Here is a 22,030-nt window from a genome sequence, read left to right on the forward strand (position 1 = left end):
TATATGGACACTTAACGTAAGGACAAGACTTAAAAACAGCCATCAAATCATCAGTGTCCTACAAAACATTGGTAATTGTCAACAAAGGACTTCTTAATCATATGGTAAAGTGTTCAGCTTGGCATGTTCACAGTTGGTTTGATACAGCATTCCTAGTCCAAACAGTAAATTTAATTACCAGATTAATGATTTTTTAATGTAATGTATTATTTTCCAGAAATTGGGCTTTGATGATTGCTATGGGCTCCTTCCAACTCAGGAAATTCTACGATTCTGTGGTTTCTTGCTGGCCTGTTGTAACTAATAACATATCTTTGAAATACTATTTCAGTGGCACACATGCACATACACCACATGTTATGAATATAAAATAATTGAGGTATGTAACTGTGTGTATGTGTGTATAAACACACTTGTCGAGCTCTGAGGTGCAGAACTCACATGCCATTTTCATAATTCTTTTATAGTCACAGCTGATTGACCTAGAAACTTAGAAATGCATTGTAATGTCTACATTTCCCGAGGGACAAGCCCTTGACAGACACAAATCATTGTATACTTGGTGATTTCAACAGAACCACCCAATTTGTACAAACTGAGGTGTGGACACTGCACTTCACAGCTGCAGCTGCTCATCATATTCTTTAAAACACAAAAATCCCATATATTAACTTTACTGTCATCATGGCTTGGGGGGGGGGGGGGGGGGGGGAAGGGAACCTAACAAACTCAAACACCCCCAAATACAAACAAAAAGAGCCACCAAACAAAAAGTGCAAAAAGTGGAATATTTTTGAATATTCTGTTTTGGTTTTCTGGAAAAATCTAATCCTTTTTAACAGCACTATTTCTAAAAATATCTGTCTTGATAAGCTGATAATCAAAGGAATCTGTCATTAATCTTACATAGCTGCTGCAAATACACAACAGCCTGGACTACACTAGTCTGGAATCAAAGAAAAATCTCTTTTCCAGCTACAGTTTCCTGAGGAGTAATTTGACATAACCACTATTAAAACAACTTCTTTGCAGAAGTGGTCACACCAACAAAAGCACATGTTTCTTTAAAAAAAAACAAAAACCTCTAAATTTTGTGTGAGACAAGATTCTGATCCTGCCCATTTTACTCGGACGCAAGGTCCTGACCCTGCAAGATGCAATTAACTATCCAATTAACTCTGAATACCACAAAGCTCCATGGAAAACAACATGCTCTAACAAGCTGAACCTAGACAAACCCAGACAACAAAAACAAGGTGAGAGTCTTTATCTACAAAAGTATTTGATTTTAACAGCTTACCTCTGACGGTGATGGCTTCCCTTATATGAAAACTTCTAAAGCAAGCTGGGAACCTTTCTAAAAAACTATCTAGGTCAGGAACAAGTTAGAACCTGCATAAAGCAGGAAATAAAACTGACTATCATGATCCTTTGATGAAAAACCAACCAACCAAATAATGCAAACAATGTATGAAAGTGATGAAAGAAACCTCTTGCCAGTGTCAGGAACTGGCTTCTGAGCATTCAATAGCAACAAACTCCCTTACCTTGTTTACATCCAAATACTCTAACTTTGGCACTTCTGCTATTTCCTGCTCCTCGCTGCTTCCTTCATCAATGTCACTGTCCTCATCCTGTGTGGAGTCTCTCTTCTGCTCCACAGAGGCAGGTTTGGTGCCCTTTCTGTCAGGTTCCATCTCTCCTGGGTTCCCAGCCACACTGGGCTTCTTCTGCTCTGCCCCTTCTTCACTGGGGAATGCTTCCCCAGCCACACTACAAGAAGGACTGTCAATGCCACTGTCTCTGTTGGGAATTTTACCACTCCCATTCAGTTCTGCAGTTGAGTCTTTATTGCCAAGCTCTTCTTGGGGCTCTTTGCTCACCGTCACAGCAGTGCAGTCTTCATGGTTTTTGTTATCACCTATGCTCAGCTCTTTAATTTTCATTATGTCTGTGTTAGTTAGATCCGTGCTGCACGGTACATTGGGCTCAGCTTCATCCAATTCAGTTTTGTCATTTGTGGAAGAGCCACTGGAAACCACTGTGTCACAGTCACACAAGCTCGTCTGCTTGGGGGAGTCCAGGCCAGGTTCCATCTTAAGAGCTAAATTTAGCTGGTTTCTTTGAAGAATATGTACAGGTTGCCTGTGGGCGAAGAGAAAGCACCACAGTCATATTAACACTCCAGTTTTACAAGCAGCCTGAAAGAGAGGGTCTGATTGTCATTTGATTCAAGTTGGTTTTTTTGCACCCCACTGACAATCCCAGAAGGCAAGAGTGTGCACATTGCAATAGTAATGATCACCCAACAACACCCAATGAGAAAACATCATCCCTACATTCTACTGAAATGGCACCACCACAATACTGGGCCTTTAGTGCTTTCCATGTCACCTTGAAGGACAGCCTGGTTTGAGAGTTTGGAGAAGAAGGAATTACCTTTAAAAAGAAGCAATTGGTTCTGGACTCATTTAAGCAGGAACTCGCATTCTTCAACAAAACCAAGCCTTTGTGGCAAGGTACTTTCTGCCAGAGAGGATGTACTGAAGCATGAGAAGGCAGTACTTTTCTGTTTTGAAAGACATCAGGTTCACCCAGGTGAACACACCAAGGCACAGTACAGTGCCTGTCTCCATCTTCCTCTTTGTGAAAAAAACCCCCATCACTTAGCTCCATCAGGCAGATTTGTTCTTCAGGGAAAGATTTCACATGTGTGTCAAATGAGCTGGGTTTACAGCAAAATACGTATAATTTATCCAAGTTGGTGTCTTTCATATACAAAGGTCGTATACAAAGCTGCTGTTCTACATGACATTTTTTCACAGTACTCTATACCCTTCCCTGCCTCCAAGAAGCAAGATCTGATGTTTATTGTATCATAGACAGAAAACTCAATTATTTCATATCATAACAATCAAGTTCCCACGATGCAATTCCCACATCAAGCCAACTTACTGAAAGCAGACTGCAGGCTACTTGCCTCTGTTAGAACCTTACCAAATTCAGCAGGTGTTAAGCTCCTTAGGCATAACTGTGTTACAAAATAAAATTCACAGCTTTTATTAAAAAGATACTTTGTCCTCAGTGAAGTTTTGCACTTCCAGTAGAAAACATCCCAAGAGGACTTTTCAATGTGATCATTACAGTTAATGTTTTCTAGTGTTATATTCTAAGTTAAAAATGCAGAAAAGGGAGAGGAGAGCAGATCTCACAAAGCCATATTTACCTAATACTTTCAAATTTCTCAATGAGCGTGTTGACTCCTGCTGATACTGGTATTTCTTCCTCTCCAGGTGCTAAGCTCCTTGATGACTTGGGATCAGCTGGCAAAGGCCGAGATGGTGCAGGAGGAATTCTTTCCTGCCCAGGTTTGAGATGGACAGGCTTAGGAGGTACTAATCAAAGAGAAGAGAAAAAACAGGAGGATAAATCTCTTCTTTATCCTCAACTGGGAACAAAATCCAGACCGAGGGGTATGCATTCTTTCCTCATTCTTTATAAACAGCACAGGTGCAATCCTGAAGTATTGCTTGCACCAAAGCAAGTGGCTAAAGGAAGATGACAGCCTTCTGTTTTGTGTTTCTACTGCCGGTTTAGCCGTGCTAGCAAACCCAGCAGCTCGCAGCACTGCACTGCTTCCTCATTGCCAAACAGGATGCACAGCTTACGCTTCAGTTTGCAAGCTTACTTGCCATCTCAATCACACCAATGAACTTCCGCTTCCATGACTTCTCAAAATTCTGGCACCCCACTGAATCTCTTATATTGGCGAAAAAAGGCAGAGAGATGAACCACACCCCAAAATAGACCATCAAAACCCAACCCCAGCGTGGATTTCAGTGCCTCGTGTTTGCTTGGTCCAAAATGCCACAGGGTGAACATAATGTCTTTTCTTCCTCTCATTCTCCCTCCCCCCTCTCTTCTGTGGTGTAGTAGTCTTCAAAAATTTCCTTCCTCTTTTGGTTATGTTGAGTTGCATACGGTGTAAATAAAACGAGTATTGTAAGAACGCTAACATTCCGCTTCAGGACTCACGAGGAGGCCAAGGTACAAAGTTTAACACACTATTTTTAAAAAATGGCATTAAAATGTAATGTCATTTAAAAAAAGATTATTCATATCTTCCATTGATTGTAGAATAAACAGTTTATTATACACAGGCAGTAACTTGTGGCAACAGGTTCCCATGTTGTCACGGTTTTATACAGGGAAAGCAACTGCCATAGGGAGAACTGACACTGGGAGGCAGGAAAACTGGCTGTGGGATTGTTCCCAAAGCACACACTGCGTCCTGAGCTGTGCCCTGAACTTAGTATTTTCATGGGGCTGAGCTTCCTTTGTTCCAAACATGTCTCAAGCTCCATGCTTTCTGCATTCCTCAATTCCCTTGAGGCAAGCACCCATTACATACAGGAGTGTAATCAATTCTACAAAGCGTGGGGTGGTGAGAGTCAGGCTCTTGGCAAACTGGCATTACAAAGAGACACCACATGCCATTTCACTGATGAAGAAACATGAAAACAATTCATACTCTTTCAAGAAATTTCCTGCAGTCCTTTTTTTGTAGAATTCAGGAGCCTGGGGAGAACACAAGAACAGCTGGAGACCAGCTGGAACACGCTTCTTCCTGGCTTCTCTTCCCTCACCCTTTGGGATTGCTGCCTATTTAACTATTAGCTGGCAGCTCTGCAGGAGTACCACAGCCCGCAGGTGACTGGTTTAGCCTCTACTTTGTATTTTCAAAATACCCTTTTCCACTTAGGCATTTCCTGTTGCCATACATAGTTCTCACAATAAATGGAAAACAGACCAGGTTTTAACAATAAGATACTATTATACTTAAAATGCTACTAAAAAATTTATGAAAAATACAAACAATATGGTTAAATTTAACTTGCACTTCACAGCTGCATGAGGTATAACAACAGGACAAAAACCACAAAGTGGTAAGTTAAGCAATTGATCATTGCTGAATCAATTTCTTCTTGAAGGCTTCTCTAAGTGGTTATCTAACATTGGAAAATGAAGATAATAAAACCTTACCAGCTATACATTACAATGTAAAAGTAACTGTTTTGCTGTGACTCAAATTGAAACAATAATTTTAAAATACTATACTTCCTGTGCAATAGAAGCTTGTACAATTTCTTGAAGGACAAAGCCACTTGCCTTGGGGTTTCTGTAGAGGATGCATTTTGCCCAGTGCAGTTTTGGTTTTGGGCTTCCTTCCAGCCTGATGTAGACATTGTGCTGAGCTGATGTGCTGCAGCTCCCCACATGCTTCCAACACGGGACTGGAGTCAATATGACACTTGATTTGAAAAGGAGAACAAGGGCAACCTGAGGGAAGGAAGGAAAGAAGTCAGTATTTATTTTGTTCCATTGATCCTGAAGAAAATTTGTGCTACTTCTGGAAGTATATCACTCATCCAAGTTCCTGAGGAAGAGAAGTGGGAAAGGAGAGAGGTGAGCCATTCACTCACAAGTTATTACTACCAATATATCCAGCCTTAATAATCCTATTAAACTGCCTGACTGATAAGATAGGCAGAATTTCAGCAATCCTGTCTTTAATTATTTACTTCTTTACCACAGACATACAGAATAGAAAAGCAAATATAAAAGTTAAGAACCATTTCAAAAGATTTTCTCCAAACAGAAATACAAGTGCTACAGCATATAATGTTATGTTACTTGATAAAATACAACTCTATGAGGATGACTCAAAAATATATTCCACGTGGTAGGAACGGTACAAGTGCCATTTCTTCAGATTTAATCACTTAAGTTGCATTTTATCCCTATTTATTACTCCTCCTTATATAAAATATTAACATGCCTGTAAACGGCTCCAATTTAGAAGATGCCATTAAGATACAATCCCAGTGGCAGCACAGAGAAAGAAGTGATAAATATGATTGTTGGTGTTTAGTTTTACATTCTTGATTCACTTCTGTGAAGACTCAGAAAACAAACCATCACAGACGCTGCGGTATTTGCTCTGGAGTGTTTTTGGACTTGTGGCAAGCCTACCTAAAACCTTCACGTCAGCTTTTCTAATATGTCACGAGAAGGTTAAAAAAGAGTTTAAAACGGAATGTGGTTTAAAGTTGCTGCATATGAATATATAAACATATAGGGTTCTGGCAGTACTCAGAAATGAAAAACACGTCAAATTTAGAAATCTGAACATAAATGAACTAAAAAAGGGCAAAAAAAACCATGGCAAACATTCTTTCCCCACTACTATTTCAAAATGGACTAGCTGAATTTACCAGAACCTCACCAGAGTGGCCTGCATGACAGAGAAAGGATGCATCTAAAGGTGAAAACCAGTCTTTGCCTTTCTGCAATGTCTTCAACAACATGCTTTAGCTTCAAAAATGCAACCTACTTTCAGCCAGATTCTTATTAAGATCAAAAACCTGAAATGAAAAGCACTCCCATTCACATCAACTAAATTATCCTGGATTTATATTAATGGTATTAAATCAGGAGGTGACCTTTTGAATAAAGCCCCTGGAGTCTGAGCCATGCAGACTGCAGATTTTGTTGTCAAAAATAGATTCAGATGGCACAAATCTACTTACTAATCGCTGCCACCCAAATATACAACCCCTGAATTCCCCATGTATGTCGTTGCCGGTAGAAGCTTCATTTGCATTTCTACCACAAAAAAATCACCTTTTCAGCAGATTTGAGACCAGCTATTAAAACATCCTTCCAGTTAAACGCAGGAAATTTTAAGTACTAGGTTCTATTCAAATATAATTTCATTTAACAGAAAAATGCAGTGAAAATAGAGAAGATTATTAGAGCAGATTAATAGATGACTGCAAACACACCATCACTGACAGAATTTATGCTGATGGCTTGGCTCTGGGTACCAAAAGCTCCCTGTGACACCAGCAGTGCAGCCACAGGCCAGCTTTTAAGGGAAAGGACTAGGACTTCTTCCTCCTGAACAGTAGCTCAACACAGCCAGAAATTAAAACAGTGCACAAGGGAAAAGCCTGAATTCAAGAAAATTAAAAGGGCAGTGTGCAGAAAACAGAGGCCACTGTTTCAGCAGGTATTCACCAGTGTGTGACTGGAATACAATCTAGGAATGTTGTATTTTCTTAAAAATCGCATCAGAGATCCAATTCCTCAGTGGACAAATCTCTGCAGCAAGCACAGAGAAGGAGGTCTGAGAAGACCCCTGTAACCTGTGCTGTGTTGCCTGATGACACAAGCACAGCACGGTTTCAGCTCTGACAAAGCACTGACGGCCTGGTAGATCCGGACACGTCCACAGTGCCCCACAGCAGCTGGGGGAGGAGAGCTACAGCCTCTCCTGCCCTCAGGCACCACACCTCTGGGGCATCCCAAGGGGACATCCGAACCTGAGCCCAGCTACCCCGTGCTGACTGGGGTAAAGTGCCAGTTACCCAAAGCACCACCCAGTCTTCCTCAACCACTGCCACAAAAAAAGGACTACCCTGTTGTATCATTTTGTGAAGTTTCAAATGGAATTCAAACCCAAGTCCTGTTTCTTTCCTCCTGGGATTCAGTGCTGTGAGCCACCTTACTTTTTTACTGAAAACAAAAACTAGTGGATCCCTCATTGGTCTCAAATGTGTGGCACCACCAGACCCCCCTTCTGTCTAGGCTAAAACCCCTTATAAGCTACTTATGGTACCACAAAGTAGGGTGGTTTGAGCCTTATTTTATACATTCACACATAAATTCTTCCTCTCATGCTGCTTTATTAACTCCAGCATTTTCCTCAAAAGCCATTTAAAGCTCACCTTTTCCTCCTCTCCATGGCCCGGCTGAGACCTCGGCAGGGCTGTAAGGCAGTGTGTGCTGGGGCTGCACAGCCCTGCTACAGAACCCAACTCTGTCACACTGACAACAATCAGCTTACATTTTTCTGGCATTCCAAAACATCAAATCCAACAAAAAGAGTGACAGCAAAGTTACTGCCATAAGTTTTCAGAAAGACATGCAATGAAGCAAACACTATGTTCCAAAGCAGGCAAGAATCTGGCAGGGACTGCAATTCCCCACCAAGAGAGAGGCATATCACTTACTTGTGCTTGAGCAGAGACTCACATATTTTTCTTACTTGCTTAAGCTGTAGGACAACCAAAGAGAAGAAGAAGAGCTCGTGCTGCAGCTTTCATTTCATGGGTTAAATGCCATGCTCACAGGAACTGACCTCCCTGCTCACTTCCGACCACCACTGCGGTTGGTGAGTCAAAGCCTATAAACGTGGCAAATGCCCCTGGAGGAGCTGTGCTAAGCACAAGTCACAGGAGATTACTGCTGGCTTTGAGTTTCAAACCAACTGAAAGGCAACACAAAGGATGTGGATGGTTTAGAAGCCTGAATCTTCTGAAACAGAAAAGAGAAAGCTAGATCGTGGAATTACAGATTCTCCAAATCTATGGATGGATTTGGATTCTCCAAATCAGGATGCTTTGGAGTGGACGGCACCTTAAATAAAAACCACCTTGTTCCAGCCCCCTTCCACTAGATCAGGTTGCTCAGAGTCCCATCCAACTGGTCCTGGACACTTCTGGGGGTGAACAGCCAGACCTTCTCTGGGCAACCTGTGCCAGAACTTCACCAACCTCACAGAGAAGAATTTCTTCCTAACATCCAACCTAAACCTAAGCTCTTTTAGTTTGAAGCCATTCTCCCTTGCTCTATCACTACATAGCCTTGTGAAAAGTCCCTCTCCAGCTCTTGTTAGCCTCCTTCATATTTTTATAGGGGTTTTTGCTTAGATATAGTTTGGTATTACTGCAAGAACAGTCAGTAACAGCAGCAACATGTCATGGAAACCAACAAAAACACAGTTCTCAGCACACAAACTCTCAGTCTGCATCACAGTCCGAGAAGGGAAATGAGGGACCAGAAAAAGTGCCAATAATGAGAGGCCACAAAAGTAACAATAAATGCAATTCTACCAGCATGGGGTGGAGCTTGCTAAGAGATTTACATCAAATGTCTTGAAAATATTCAAAGTTTCTTCTTCACCTATCCTGCTCTCCCATCAGAATATCCATTTTAATTTTAACTGCCTTAGGTGAAGATGTTTTTTCTCTAACAGATGTTTCATAGCATCTTGAGTTCACTACAGAACATCACTGTCATTGCATCTTCCATAAACCTGCATCAAAACACCCCACCTTTATTCTCATTAGATTTTCCTAAGGTACATTTCTGCAAGCGAATCCAAATAAAGACTGCTTTACCAGCACTGGCACACACCTTACATCTCTCATCATCGAATAACAACAGGCATGTCCTGAAGAAAGGAGTTTTTAGCTCTGACTTCTCTTCTTCATGAACAGGTTTTTACATAAAATGAGTAAAAACCTCTTTTACACACTCATTTCAGTGCCGTCCCCGTATCTGTCATTGCAATCTTGTTTTTCTTGCCCTGTCCAGAACAGCACCTAATCCAGGTATGTGTAAAAAGCTTTTCTAACACTCTTCTGCCTCTGGGACATTTCACACCTGATCCTGCAGCCAGGGATTTCTCCACAACTGCTTTAAAGAAACCATTACAGAATTTTAATTACTCATTTAATCTGGTATACTTTCATTTAAAGAATTAGCTTTTCAACAGACCTACAGCAGCCCTTTCCTCACAATGACAAAGCATACTCCTTGTCCCACTCAATGCTCCCCAGACAGGGTACTACAGCATAGTCCTCATTCTCTACCCAGCACGTAAATTTAAAAACTTCCCACTCCAGACTCACATTAGTCCAGCCAGAAACACTGCTGGCACTGTTAGCTCTGCAGGAATGCAGTGCCAGAACAGGCTGGCTGCTTCCCCACCATTGCAGGCAGCCTAGGCAGCCCTCAGACATAGGTTACCTGGCAAACTGCTATTAAAAACTGGCTATAAAAATGATTCTTAAGTGTTTATTTTACATTTATAGAATTACAATGATCAGGAGGTTTCTGAGTGACAGAAAGGAGGAGTTTCAACACCTAATTCTTTACTGCAGCACTACTTAACACAGATGTATAAACCAAATTCCTGACGAAATCTTCATACTTACCCCATGATAAGGTAAAGAAAAGGCAATACAAAAAGAAAATACAAGTGCATCTCAGAAATCTTGCTGCTAGAAAGTCATTACATACAACTTTACACTGGGGCAAGGCAAAAAAAGAGACAAAAAAAAATCAAGCAGGCACTCACTTCCACTTTTATGTGTTTTATGCTGCCCTGTGTAGAGCTGGCCACCACATCCCCCACAGACAGCACAACGCCAGGATCCTTCCGAGGCCAGTCCAATATCCCAGCATTTCCACCAAAGTGGCAATAACATCTCTTGAGATGTAATACAGGATCAACCTAGCTTGCCACTGACAGAGAAAATTTAAAATCCTTTCCAGGACAAAAATCCAGAGTCTATCATTATCTATATGGAAGGTCATCTTTCCCCAGTAAAGAAGAAAAGTGGCATTTCTCATTTTATTTTTATTTTGTAACAGACTGCCAAGCAAATTTTGGCCAAAAATGAGTGAAGGGGAAAAACACATTAGCTGAATGGGAAGAAGGACAAGATTCTAACTCTGCCAATTCCAAGAGGGCTTGAGGAATGGAGGCAACAACCAGAAAACACATACTGAGGACAGAATAAATTCACTCAAAAGGAAAATGAGAAAGAAAACAAAGTAAAGCACCAAAGAATATATTCTCCAGGACTAACAACAGGCACAATAAAGCCCCGAAACAAAAATATTTTTCTTTCCTGTATGAAACAGGAAGTGGTACAGCAGTTAGCAAGAACTTACCTTCAGCTCCTGGGGTTACTGGTACAGATTAAAAAGTCTTGTGTTTTGACTGACTGTGTTTTAATGGAGCCCTCTGAGGACACGGTGTCTGCTGCACAGCCCCAGGTTCCCTCAGGCACAGGAGCCAGCCCAAATGACAGGGCTGTACCAAAACCTCTCTGGAAGAAGGCACCCAGCTCATCCAGCTGGCACTCCAGGGACACGTCCAGCCTCAGCATCTCCTGCCGAGAAGGAAGCAGCTCCTTGCTGTGCATCACTGTTCTCAACAAACTGGATGGATGCAAGTCCCAAGAGTGGAAAACTCCACATGTCATTATTTCTTTGCTAATAAACTTCTAAATGATTATAATGTAAACTCTGCTGGAGTAGGGATGAGGACTAATTGATTTGGGGGGAGGCTTGGGAGATTTTTTGGAAGTAGTTATATATGTTCTCTCATGTGGTTTAATGCAAATATTATAATTTCTAGATCTGTGTCTGCAGGGCTGCTGAATGTGACAATGAACTACAGAGCCAATGTCCTGAACCAATATTAATGTTGTGTGTTTCTCCCCACTATCACAGGATCATAGAATGGTTAAGATTGGAAAAGACCTCTAAGATCACCAGGTTGAACCATCAGTTCCCCCCACCACCTGCACGTTCACCACTGAACCATGTCCCCCAAGTGTCATCTCCACACATTTTTGAACATTTTTCAACACTTTCACTTTTTGAACACTCCACTAGAGTCCTGGGAAGCCTGTGCTGTGCTTGACCACCTTTTCAGTGAGGAAATTTTCCCTAATATCCAACTTAAACCTACCCTGGCACATCTTGAGGCTGCTTCATCTTGTCCTGTCACCTGCTACCTAGGAGAAGACAGTGACACCCACCTAAGCGGCAACTCTCATGTTCTTTCATGCTGTTCTGTGACAAACTTCTACCAAAGTTATTCCTTCTTATTTTGCTTATATTTGTATCTCTTTGGAGAGCATCAGTCTGGCCTCAGGTTTCATCTCTCAGCTGACTTGGACACAGGTGTCCACCAGCAACTTTTTCATTAGCATTTCTATCATATCTCAGAATTTGGGCATATCTTTACACACCTGGTCCCAAACCTTGGCATTATGATTTCAAGCCTCCAGTGACATTCCCACAGGGCACACAGGAAACAGATTTCCAATTGGAAAAAACATGTTTAATTGCTCTGTCTGGTGCTGGAGACTGTTCACTGGTAAGCAAATTCCTCCATTTAGCCATAGTCTCCTCAATATTTACATTTGGCCTGTTCTTCATACTGATACACAGAGAACAGACGTTAGGGGATACTGAACATCAAATCCCCATAAATGGAAGGCAGTTACAAACTTTTATGATCTAACAAAGTGTAACAAAGAGGCTGCGAAAATCTCATTCTTCTGGAGGAAGCATTTAGTGACTTTTCCCCTAAAAATTGCATGGTTTAATTAGGCTAAAATAATCACCACAGTAACTTTCTGTGACACAAGATCAAAGGTAGAAGAGAAAAAACCCCGAGACTATTCTATCTAGTCAGAAAAGCAGTTGAGATGACATAAAAAGACTGAGGCATAAAAAATGACAAAGTAAAGGAGAAGGAGCCTGGGGTAGGTGTCAGGCAGCCTGACACTGCAGGAGACAAAAGCCCTGTCAGAACACTGCTCACAGCACACATCAGGAGGTTCAGCCATCACACGGGGCTGTCAAACGCTGCTCCTCTGCTAGGGAAAGGGAGGCAAGAAGGGATGAGCAGCCAGACTCATTTCTTGGGTGCATACAAGTCTTGTCCTACTTTTTTGCATGATGAAATGCAAAGCAACTTGTTTGACTCCAGCAGTAGATTTCAGGACTTAATTCCTGCATTGGCCAAGGTGCAGATGCCAAGGTCCAGATATCAAAGTCCATCTTAAGCTGTTGCAAGTGACTAATTTAGAAGGGGAAACGAGAATTTGGTTTCAGTCATATATTTCATTACAATTAACATGAAACCCGGAATTCATTAATTCGTAAGACTGTTTTGCTTTGCTTTTTTCCAAAAGAATTCATTGAAGATAGAAGATAATGGACCTTTCTCCCTAATTTTTTCCTGAGTTCAGGATTCAGTACTGGGCAGATAACATGCAGGGCAAAAATTAAAGTAAGCACTTGAAACAGACTAGAACTCTCTCTAAGGAAGTTTTAGTTATAGTGAAGTATTTCTCATCATGGTTTTACCCTCATCGTTCTCATTCTAGCCAGGTGAGCAGAAGCAAGGGCATTTCTCTGACTCACAGGACAAGTCCCACACACCACCACTGTGGGGTCCTTCAGCACAACAGCAGCATTCCAAAATATCTTTTTCTCCTCTTGCCTCTTCCCCATTTAAAATCACGTTGCATCTCACGTTTCTGGTTATGAACTCAGTTTAGCTCTCGTCTCCAGTTTAAGTGTGGCTGCATCCTCCACGACACAGGGATGTTACCCACGGACAACTCCTGGTCTCCCAGAAGGGAAGGGAACACCCCACACAAAACTGATCCCTCTACAGTGTCCTCAGAGATCAGCCAAAGGCAGCTGAGCAGGAGGTGCAGTGTGTAGCTGCAACTAGAAATGCATTTTCCCCATGGATTTCCCAAGCTGAAGCTATCATTTTGCCTGACAGCCCTCACTGATGTCTGTATCACCTCTAAGATGCACACACCGGATCACAATGAAAGGATGCAGGCAGAATTTTTATCCAGTATTCCTGAGACTCTCCTCTTAGATGAGCACAGTTTGCTTTTTTTTCCCCTGACAAGTAAAAGGTTTTTCATTATGATGAAAGAGTCTTAATTTATAATTACACTGATTGTGCAAATCAAAGACTTATTTCAGGCTAATAATACACCTGCAACTTCACATCCTTACTACTGTAACACAGGCATTGCAACACCAGAGCAATCCATTACTGTGAAAACCTAAAGAGATTTATTCTACAAACAAATCACTGCAGCCAAAGCCATCTCAATTTGCTCCTTTCAGGTTACCTGCAGCTGGGTGATTTACTTTGGGATTCTCTCCCAAGAACAAAGAGAAAGATGGCAGATCTCCAATTCCCAGAACTGGCAATTTGCTGGAAGTGGGCAGAACAGAGAAAAGCACTACACTGCCCACCTTCCAGTGATTTGAAAGACACAATGATGAGAAACTGCACGATCAAGTCCTATGAGCAAATTCTTTCATTCAAAGGAATTTGAAGGCTCAACCAATCAGCCTTCATTCAAAACCATTCAAAACCAAAAAGAAGAAATGAAGCACATGAAGCATTTTACTAAAAGCTTATTATATTGTTATTCCTAATGACAAACACAGCATGCAAGGATTCTCTCTGCTCAGTTTGATGTGCCTGTGCATCTTAATGCTACACACTGCAACGTGTAAGATCTCACTTAACCAGCAAGATGAGTGAAAATTATCCTCCACTTAAGATTTAATGACAACATAATTCATCTCCAACAGTGTTCCAACCAACTGGCTTTCTCTTTATAATCCTGAATTGTTTCATTAGTTTTAGTAAACCAATAATTAGCCTTTGCTGATTTAAAAGTCTACTTAGGTAGTAAACAAAAGTAGGTAAAACTGAGCTCAGGTTCTTTGCCACATAAGTGATCTTTGTGGAGCAAGACTAGCTTTTCTGTATGATCACAATGTGCCGCCATTCCACACTGCAGAAATAAAGAAAATTCAACTTCATTATTGAAAAGCACAGTGAGTATTTTTTCCACTATTTTGACAGCAGAGCTGCATATTTCAAAATCCAGAACAATTTCACAGTAATCACTAGAAGAAAACATATTTCAGCTCCCAGGGTGGCTCAGTAACACCCTACTTGAAGTTTAAAGCTTTGACAGAAAATGGCCAAGCCACAGAGTCTTTGAGGCTGGAAGGGGTTTGGGGAGATCACCCAGTCCAACTCCTCTGCTCAAAGCAAGACCACACGGAGCAGGCTGTTTAGGACCTGGTTTGACGAGTTCCAAGCATGGACACACATATTACAATATGACATTTATAATAATATTTTTCCCTTTTAAAACCAATGTGACAAATTAGCAATAAATAATGTTCTCCAAAAATAAGCCCTTTATTGAGAAAAGGACACAGAAAAAACCATTTCTGACTGAAATGGGCTGAAAAGGGGCAGGAACTGGAGAGAAGCAGACAGGTGGCTGTGGTGCCTCTGCTGTGGACTGGATGATCAAGTGGCACGTGGGCTCACAAAAGCACAGTCACAGTTTGGAAGAGCCTTTAAGAGCCTGGACAGCACTGAGAGGCTAAAAGCAAAAGCATCCCTAGTCTCATGCCTCTTCCTCATATCTATACTTCCAATAAAGCAATCCCACACAGTGACTGCAAACCCAGCACAAGGAAAGCCTTGGAGGGGTCCAGCCACAGTGAGTCTCTACTTTCTGGAGGCTTGGAACAGCCTATGATGCTGACCAAAGGTCCACATTACACTGCACTGGTTTCTCTGCTGGCTAGAGAACACAATCTTTACCCTTCTCTGCAGCCTCAGGCTCTGCACCCTGCTCCTCCAGAGACCCACACCCCCAGGTTATCCCAGAGACCCACACCGCCAGGTTATCCCAGAGACCCACACCCCCAGGTTATCCCAGAGACCCACACCCCCAGGTTATCCCAGAGACCCACACCGCCAGGTTATCCCAGAGACCCACACCCCCAGGTTATCCCAGAGCCACTCCTGGGGGCACACTCCACATCTCCTCCAGCCCTGGGGGGACACACAAACATACCCTGTACACTGCAGATGGAGGAAGCAGGAGCAAAGAGCATTCTTTCCCTTGCACACCATCTCCTTAGCTTAGATCCATGCTTCCTCACTCTGTGATCCCGTCTCTAAGATCCAACTTGGGAGCAAGAAAAAGAACCCGGGAAAAGTTAAAGGTATCCACGGGAAAAATGCCCAGATAAATAAAGTGGAGGAGACTGAAAACCACTGAACCAGCTCCAGTACTCTGGAGCCCAGTCACGGGATAGCATAAAGCATCCTTTATTTCAGCCTGACAAGCTCCAAAGAAAGTAACACCACATCAAAGGCCTGTAATATAGAGTACAGAGAAAAACTGGAGTAAAAGGAATTAGAATTAGCTTTCCCAACAGAACTCCAGTTAATTTATTGTATCTATAGCAGCTATTTCATCTCTCCTGTTATCTATAATTGCACTTTCACCCAATCCATAGCCACTACAATGTGAAAACCAAAGACATTTTGTAAGAACCCCAGTTATCATTGGGACATCAGTTATAAATCACAAACAATAAAATCCCTGTGAATGACTGCTAAATCTTCACTCTAAAGAAAAAATAACATCCTTCATCTCAAAATTGAATTACAACTCTGCCAGAAATTATTTTAAAAGAATTTTTTTAAGAAACTGGAGGCTTAAGCTGAGAAGAAACAGGTAACAATTTCAGAATCAGACCATTAGCCCAAAATATGCATTCAAATTATTATTGTGAAAACAGTATACATCCTTTCTTGGTTAGGTGATAGATTTCAATTCTGAAGTAAATTTAGAGTACCATCTATCATTACATAAGATATGACAGGCAACTAGCATTTTCCAATATACTTGTATAGTTAACATGGATAATTATTTACTATGTCACTTGAACAGGATGTTTGAATATTTGTGTTCTAAATTATATTGCATAAAACAGCACACGCTGCATGGCAGCCACTGTTTCAGTAATTACTGGTTTCCATATAATTTCTGCATCATTATTTCATGTTACTCTTTCATTAATGGAGAAATGCATACAATGTATGCTTGTTGGCAAAGCTGCATTATTAAGAAAGGATGACTGGAGAGATTTAAAAATAAAACCCACTACAGAAATTTAGATGCTATTAAGAAAAATGCAAGAATTTTCACTGTAGAAGAAAAACAGTAAAAGAAAAGATCATTACAAGATTATTTCACATAATAAATTACTCTTGTAATGAATTTACAATTTTGAGCTCTTATAATAATTGACAGTAAAAGTCTAATTTAGTAATGACTCATAATCCTCTCAGTTGCTTAGAGTGGGTTGTGGATAAATAATTTTTGTTTGGTTGGAGTTTTTTTAGATCTATTATGGCATATTGGCTTCAGAGAACTTTAACTGCTGACAACATCACAAGGACAGGAACAAGACACCTTTCAGAGCAATATCTTTACATGTAAAGGGAGAACCTGAGTTAGCACCCACCGATAATAAACAAAGCAGTAATATTAATACATCTCCAAATTGCCAAGGCCACTTCCTGCTTCCTTGACAGCACTCTGCTGTCAGCAAACACCACTGAGCTCTCCGTAGCCCTTCCAAAAAAACCCAGAAACCACCAAGCACATGCATACACAGATTGTAATAAGGTCTGATTGTGCCCTGGCCACCCTGGTCCACTCTGGGAACCACTGATACACACCAACTCATTGAGTGCCACTGATCATGACACCGACTGGCTGCACAGTCCTTAGCCACACTCCCCTGAGGTCAGCTGCTGCACATGATGGGCAGAGCCCTCAAAACACCGAGATGATTGCCACCACACAAAGTTACTGCTCAAAAGGCACCTTAAGCCATGTCATCGTAGCTCATAAATAAATTGAGGCTAATTCGGAGATGTTTAGAGCTCACATGTCATCCCCCATATCCAAATCTATATTCAGAAATACACACAAGGTCTGCACCAGCCTCATCTCCCCCCCCAGCCCTGCTCAGGAGGGACAGCTCTGCCCAGGGAGGCCAAACAGGACAGCTGCAGCTCTGCCTTTCTAAGTCAGGCCAAGGGCACCTCGTGTCCTGCACAGCCCAGCACACAGCCTTGCTGTGCCCCCACCTCACCCCAGTGGGGCCACCCCTCTTCTGGGCTCCTGCCTCACCCCTCAGCCTTCCTGCAGACACTCCATGGGGACACACGCCATGGGGACACGCGCCATGGGGACCAGCCCTGAGCTCAGTGTCTCTGGCTAAAGCCGTGTTCTCAGAATGGGAAAATGGGACTGTGGGCAAAGGAAAAATCAGACCTGTCAAGCAAAGTAATTGCTCCAAGGTGGTTTTTAATTAAACAGCTCATTTGCACTAATGGTCAGGAAGAATAGGGTATTTTGTTCCCTGCAGGATGCACAGTTACAGAATCACAGAATGGTTTCAGTTGGAGGGGACCTGGAAGACCAGCTCATTCCAACACCTGCCGCAGGCAAGAAAATCTTCCACTGGACTAGGCTGGTCAGAGCCCCATCCAATCTGGCCTTGTGAAAAAACAACCAGAATAAAACTAGAAACAAGTTGAAAGTCCAAGGTAATCTCTCCAATCTTCTGGTCACAGATCCAGAGTATTTCTTCTTTCTCACCATGGTGCACCTTCCTTTCCTGCCCAGATACTTGAATGCAACTCCTACAGCATTCCCAACCCAGTATCTACAAAAACCATTCTTGGACTGAACAGATCCCTCTTCCTCTCCTCAGAGCAGCCAGTTTGGGATTCTCAGATGCACAAAAAGGCAACATCCCTTGCTACAGGCGTATGTTGAGAAAGGCATAGAGCACAAGAGGCACTCTACTGAGGACTACTACATTCATCTGCTACTAATCTTCTACACATTTGATAACAGGAACATGTGACTTGGCTGAGTGTAACAAATATTAGGTTTGTCAATCTCCAGTTCCTCTTGCATTTAGTACAAGCGGCTACCAACACATGTAGCAATCTTACAATCCTGTACCTCTCATTTAAAAACATTAAATAACATTTGAATGCCAGAGTGAATAGCATACACAAAACACAGGCAGTTTTCAGGATAAGAGACCCAACCAGGGATGTTTTCCAAATACTTCAGTTCAGTGACTTCATCTGATGATGGAATTACAACAGCCAGATTACAGTTCCATCAAAGAATTCATTCTAGCCATAAAACTCAATTTACCACACATTCTAAACTATATTATATAGTAGATTCCTCCTTCTTCTGTACAGTAAGATATGTTTTTTCTAAAACATTTTCAGAATTAAAAATATAAAAGCTATATAAAAGCCATAACAATATATTGGCTTATTTGACTAAAGAACTTAAATTGTAATAAGATTTAACAGCATAAAAGTCCAATCCACTCAGCAATCTATTGGAAATACTCATGATAATGTTAAATTAAAATTACTGGCTTTTGACATTTGAAAAAAAAATATTTAAACAAATTGTTAAATTTGTTAAATTTGATTTTTAATCACCTGAAAGTGGCAAAGGCTTCAAGCAGTTTTGGTGTTGAAGGAGGATGCAAAGAAGCCTTTGAAGAGTGACCACCATCTGGGCATGAGGGACAGCTGGCAGGAGGTGCCTCTGTCCCCAGGGACATACACACGCTGTGAGCTCAGCATTATCGTTCTTATGTAGATCACACCACGGGTGTTCAATGATATTTTACAGAGAGCCCTGTCCTTAGGAACCAAAGCCTTTGAGGACAAGGCAAAACCCACTCTTCAAACTGGAAGCGTGTCATTAAGAAGTGATTTATGGGTTTGAGCCTTGCAAAAAGTCAGTAAGACATTGAATTTTGTAACTATTTCCTCAAAAAAGATAAATTATGTGAAGATTAAAGGTAATCTTCAAAATATCTGTGATTATTAGGAAGTCAGCTCCAAACTAGTGCTGCAGGGCATGATGCAAGACACAAGCAACGGCCCTCGAAAGCGCATTTGGAGACTTATTGAACACCTCACCTCTTGGAAAGCAACAGCAATGCAGCTAAGAATATAAACACAACAGAAAGTACAGCTACAAAGTCAAAATCTGATGCTACTACTTGATAGAAGATATTCCCCAGTCCACTACCAGTACAAATCCCCTGGCTGTCAGTAATGTTCTGTCTTTCTCCACTCCGAGTCCTTCATGACCTAAATATTCACTGAATAGTACTTCTGTGTATTTAACTCTTTGAGGGCCCAGTCCTGAAGCCCTTCGTATTTTTCCATCCAGGCTGGTCAGAAGAAACACAAATGCACTGGGCAGCTCCTTAGAAAGGGAAACTCAACACCTGGTAGGACCAGCACATGCTTTGTGTCTATTGTCATTCTGCTTCTCATAGTAGTATTTCCAAAAAAGAACATTTTAACAAACCAGACCAAACATCCAACAGCAGAAATAAATGGTAAATCCTGGGCTAAAGGACAGAATCTTAACACAGGTGCAAGATACAGGTGGTGGGACTAATGGTGTGGTTTTATACCACACTTAACATCCTCCCACTGCAAAAGTCTTCCTGCACTGCTCCCTCAACCACAAACATTCCATTGTTCTTACTTAGAAGGTTTTGACCCAGCTCAGAATTGATTGAGCTGATCCCATGCATAGGGCAGAGGTGTGAAGGCTGCACCAGTAAGACCACAGGCAGGAGAAAGAACTGGGCCTGAAGGCATCTTCTACAGTGGTACTGCAAGCAGAGCTGCTGTTGTAACAGGTCCTACACTCTGCAGAACCCTAGGGATGACATGGTTTACTGCAACACAATTGGCCAGCAAACAGAAACACTTCATTTCAATTATTATTACCTAATGGCATGGAAAAATATATCAAAACCTCTTGTCCTGCAACAAAACACTTTTTCATTGGCAATCAGAAGTATTGGAAGTATTCATAAACTGATGCCATTTATTCCTCTTAAAAGCAAAGTCACCTTTACAAGGAAAATAACCCCAGTTTGATCTTTCAACCTTCTCAGACCATGGCATTTTTACCACTTTTTCATTAAATATAACCCAAGTTAAACTAGTTTTCCTTTTGTAACCAAAGAGGTCAAGACCTTGAGCTTTTTCAGCGAAGTGTGTTTTCCAGATCTCTATAATTTTTGTGGCTAGGGTTTTTTATTGCCATATCACATTTATAGGGAAAATTAAACTTCAACTGATCCCATGCTTAAGTGAAAAGGCTCAGTTTTGGTTTCCTGTTTGAACTGGCATATGCAGAAACTTCTTTTTTTTGGGGGGGAGGGGGATGGGGGAAGGTGGAGCAAGGCAAAGAACAACAGCGCTACAAGAAGCAAGATTAAATTTTAACTATGAATTGTGAATTTATCCACTATGACAAAGTCTTCCCTTTTTTGAAGGGGCGGTAAGTTGGACCCTGTAAGCTGGAAAGAATTTTTAAACTTTGGATGCATTTCTTCATGGCAGTCCATACACCAACACTCCCCATCTCCCAGGAAGGGACAGGAAGCAGGATTACACTGCAAGCTAGTGCCAGTCTCTGACACACAGCAAAACAAAGTTGCTCCTAATAACATACTGCAAATTAATTTAATTTTATTTTGTAGGACTGAAACCAAGACTTTCCCCATTTAGAAATGAATAAAATTAATAGGGGAAAAAAAAAGCACAGATGCCTTGTTTTCAGGCACCTGTCACTGAGCTCTTAGAGCACTACTGCTGAGAGCAGGTGGAATAAAAAAGCATCATTTCCATCACCAGAGTGTTTAAGTACCAAGACTGCTGTAATGGCATCACCAGTGTCACTCTGCCCTATCCCCACTGCATTGTCATACGTTAGAAGGATTTCTTTTGGTGTTGATTTCCTTACAGCATCAAGCCTGACTCCAACCCTAGAAATAAGAAGAGGTTTCTTTTGTTGTTTGTGGTGGGGCTTTTTGGCAGGGAAAGGGTGGGTTTATGTTTGGTATGTTTTGTAGCTACTCCTAAATTCAGGAGTTTCAAGTTTTTTTGCCTCTAGCATTATGATACGTATCCTAACTGTAAGAATCCTGAAAGCAAGGTATATAACCACAAAAGGCTGTATAACTCCACCAGGCTCTTGCTCTTACTTGTTTTTCTCATAACAGATTTATCTCGTTATTTGAGCCTCTGGCTCAAAAGAAATCTTTTCTCAGATACTTGAGACAAATTTCTGAAGGACTAAATTTTCTGCACGTTTCTATATTCAAAATTATAACACCAGGTAACTCCAAGAAAAAGGAAAAATCAGCCACATCACACAGACATGTGGTTTGTCAAAGGAGATAATCCTACACAGCTGCAGAAAATTAATTTTAAGCATTACTTGAAAATTTAGCTACAGCATAAGACAGAACTCAACATTTTTCCAAATTAAAAAAAGTCATTTGATTATCCATTTGGCATCAAGTAAGATGGTATTAGATTATATTAATGGGTGTCAAGAGGAAAATGTGTGGTTCTTCACATTCTCATATCTAG

At 41.4% G+C, this 22,030-nt stretch overlaps 1 protein-coding gene across 2 annotated transcripts in view; it reads right to left on the reverse strand.

The window, feature by feature from the left end:
• FGD3 (FYVE, RhoGEF and PH domain containing 3) overlaps positions 1–22,030 on the reverse strand; it is an 85,491-nt gene that overhangs the window by 34,218 nt on the left and 29,243 nt on the right. The window contains exons 1-4 of one of the 2 annotated variants that reach the window (XM_066326995.1): positions 8,076–8,201; positions 5,170–5,340; positions 3,227–3,395; positions 1,548–2,145 (exon numbers count right to left, since the gene is read on the reverse strand). In XM_066326995.1, the coding sequence (XP_066183092.1) occupies positions 1,548–2,145; positions 3,227–3,395; positions 5,170–5,194 (792 nt within the window). In that variant the 5' untranslated portion in view covers positions 5,195–5,340; positions 8,076–8,201. Of the gene's footprint in view, positions 1–1,547; positions 2,146–3,226; positions 3,396–5,169; positions 5,341–8,075; positions 8,202–22,030 lie in introns of those variants that run through there. The other variant, XM_066326994.1, reaches the window with a different exon arrangement.

Source organism: Sylvia atricapilla, chromosome 11 (genome assembly GCF_009819655.1).
Source record: "Sylvia atricapilla isolate bSylAtr1 chromosome 11, bSylAtr1.pri, whole genome shotgun sequence".
NCBI lineage: Eukaryota > Metazoa > Chordata > Aves > Passeriformes > Sylviidae > Sylvia > Sylvia atricapilla.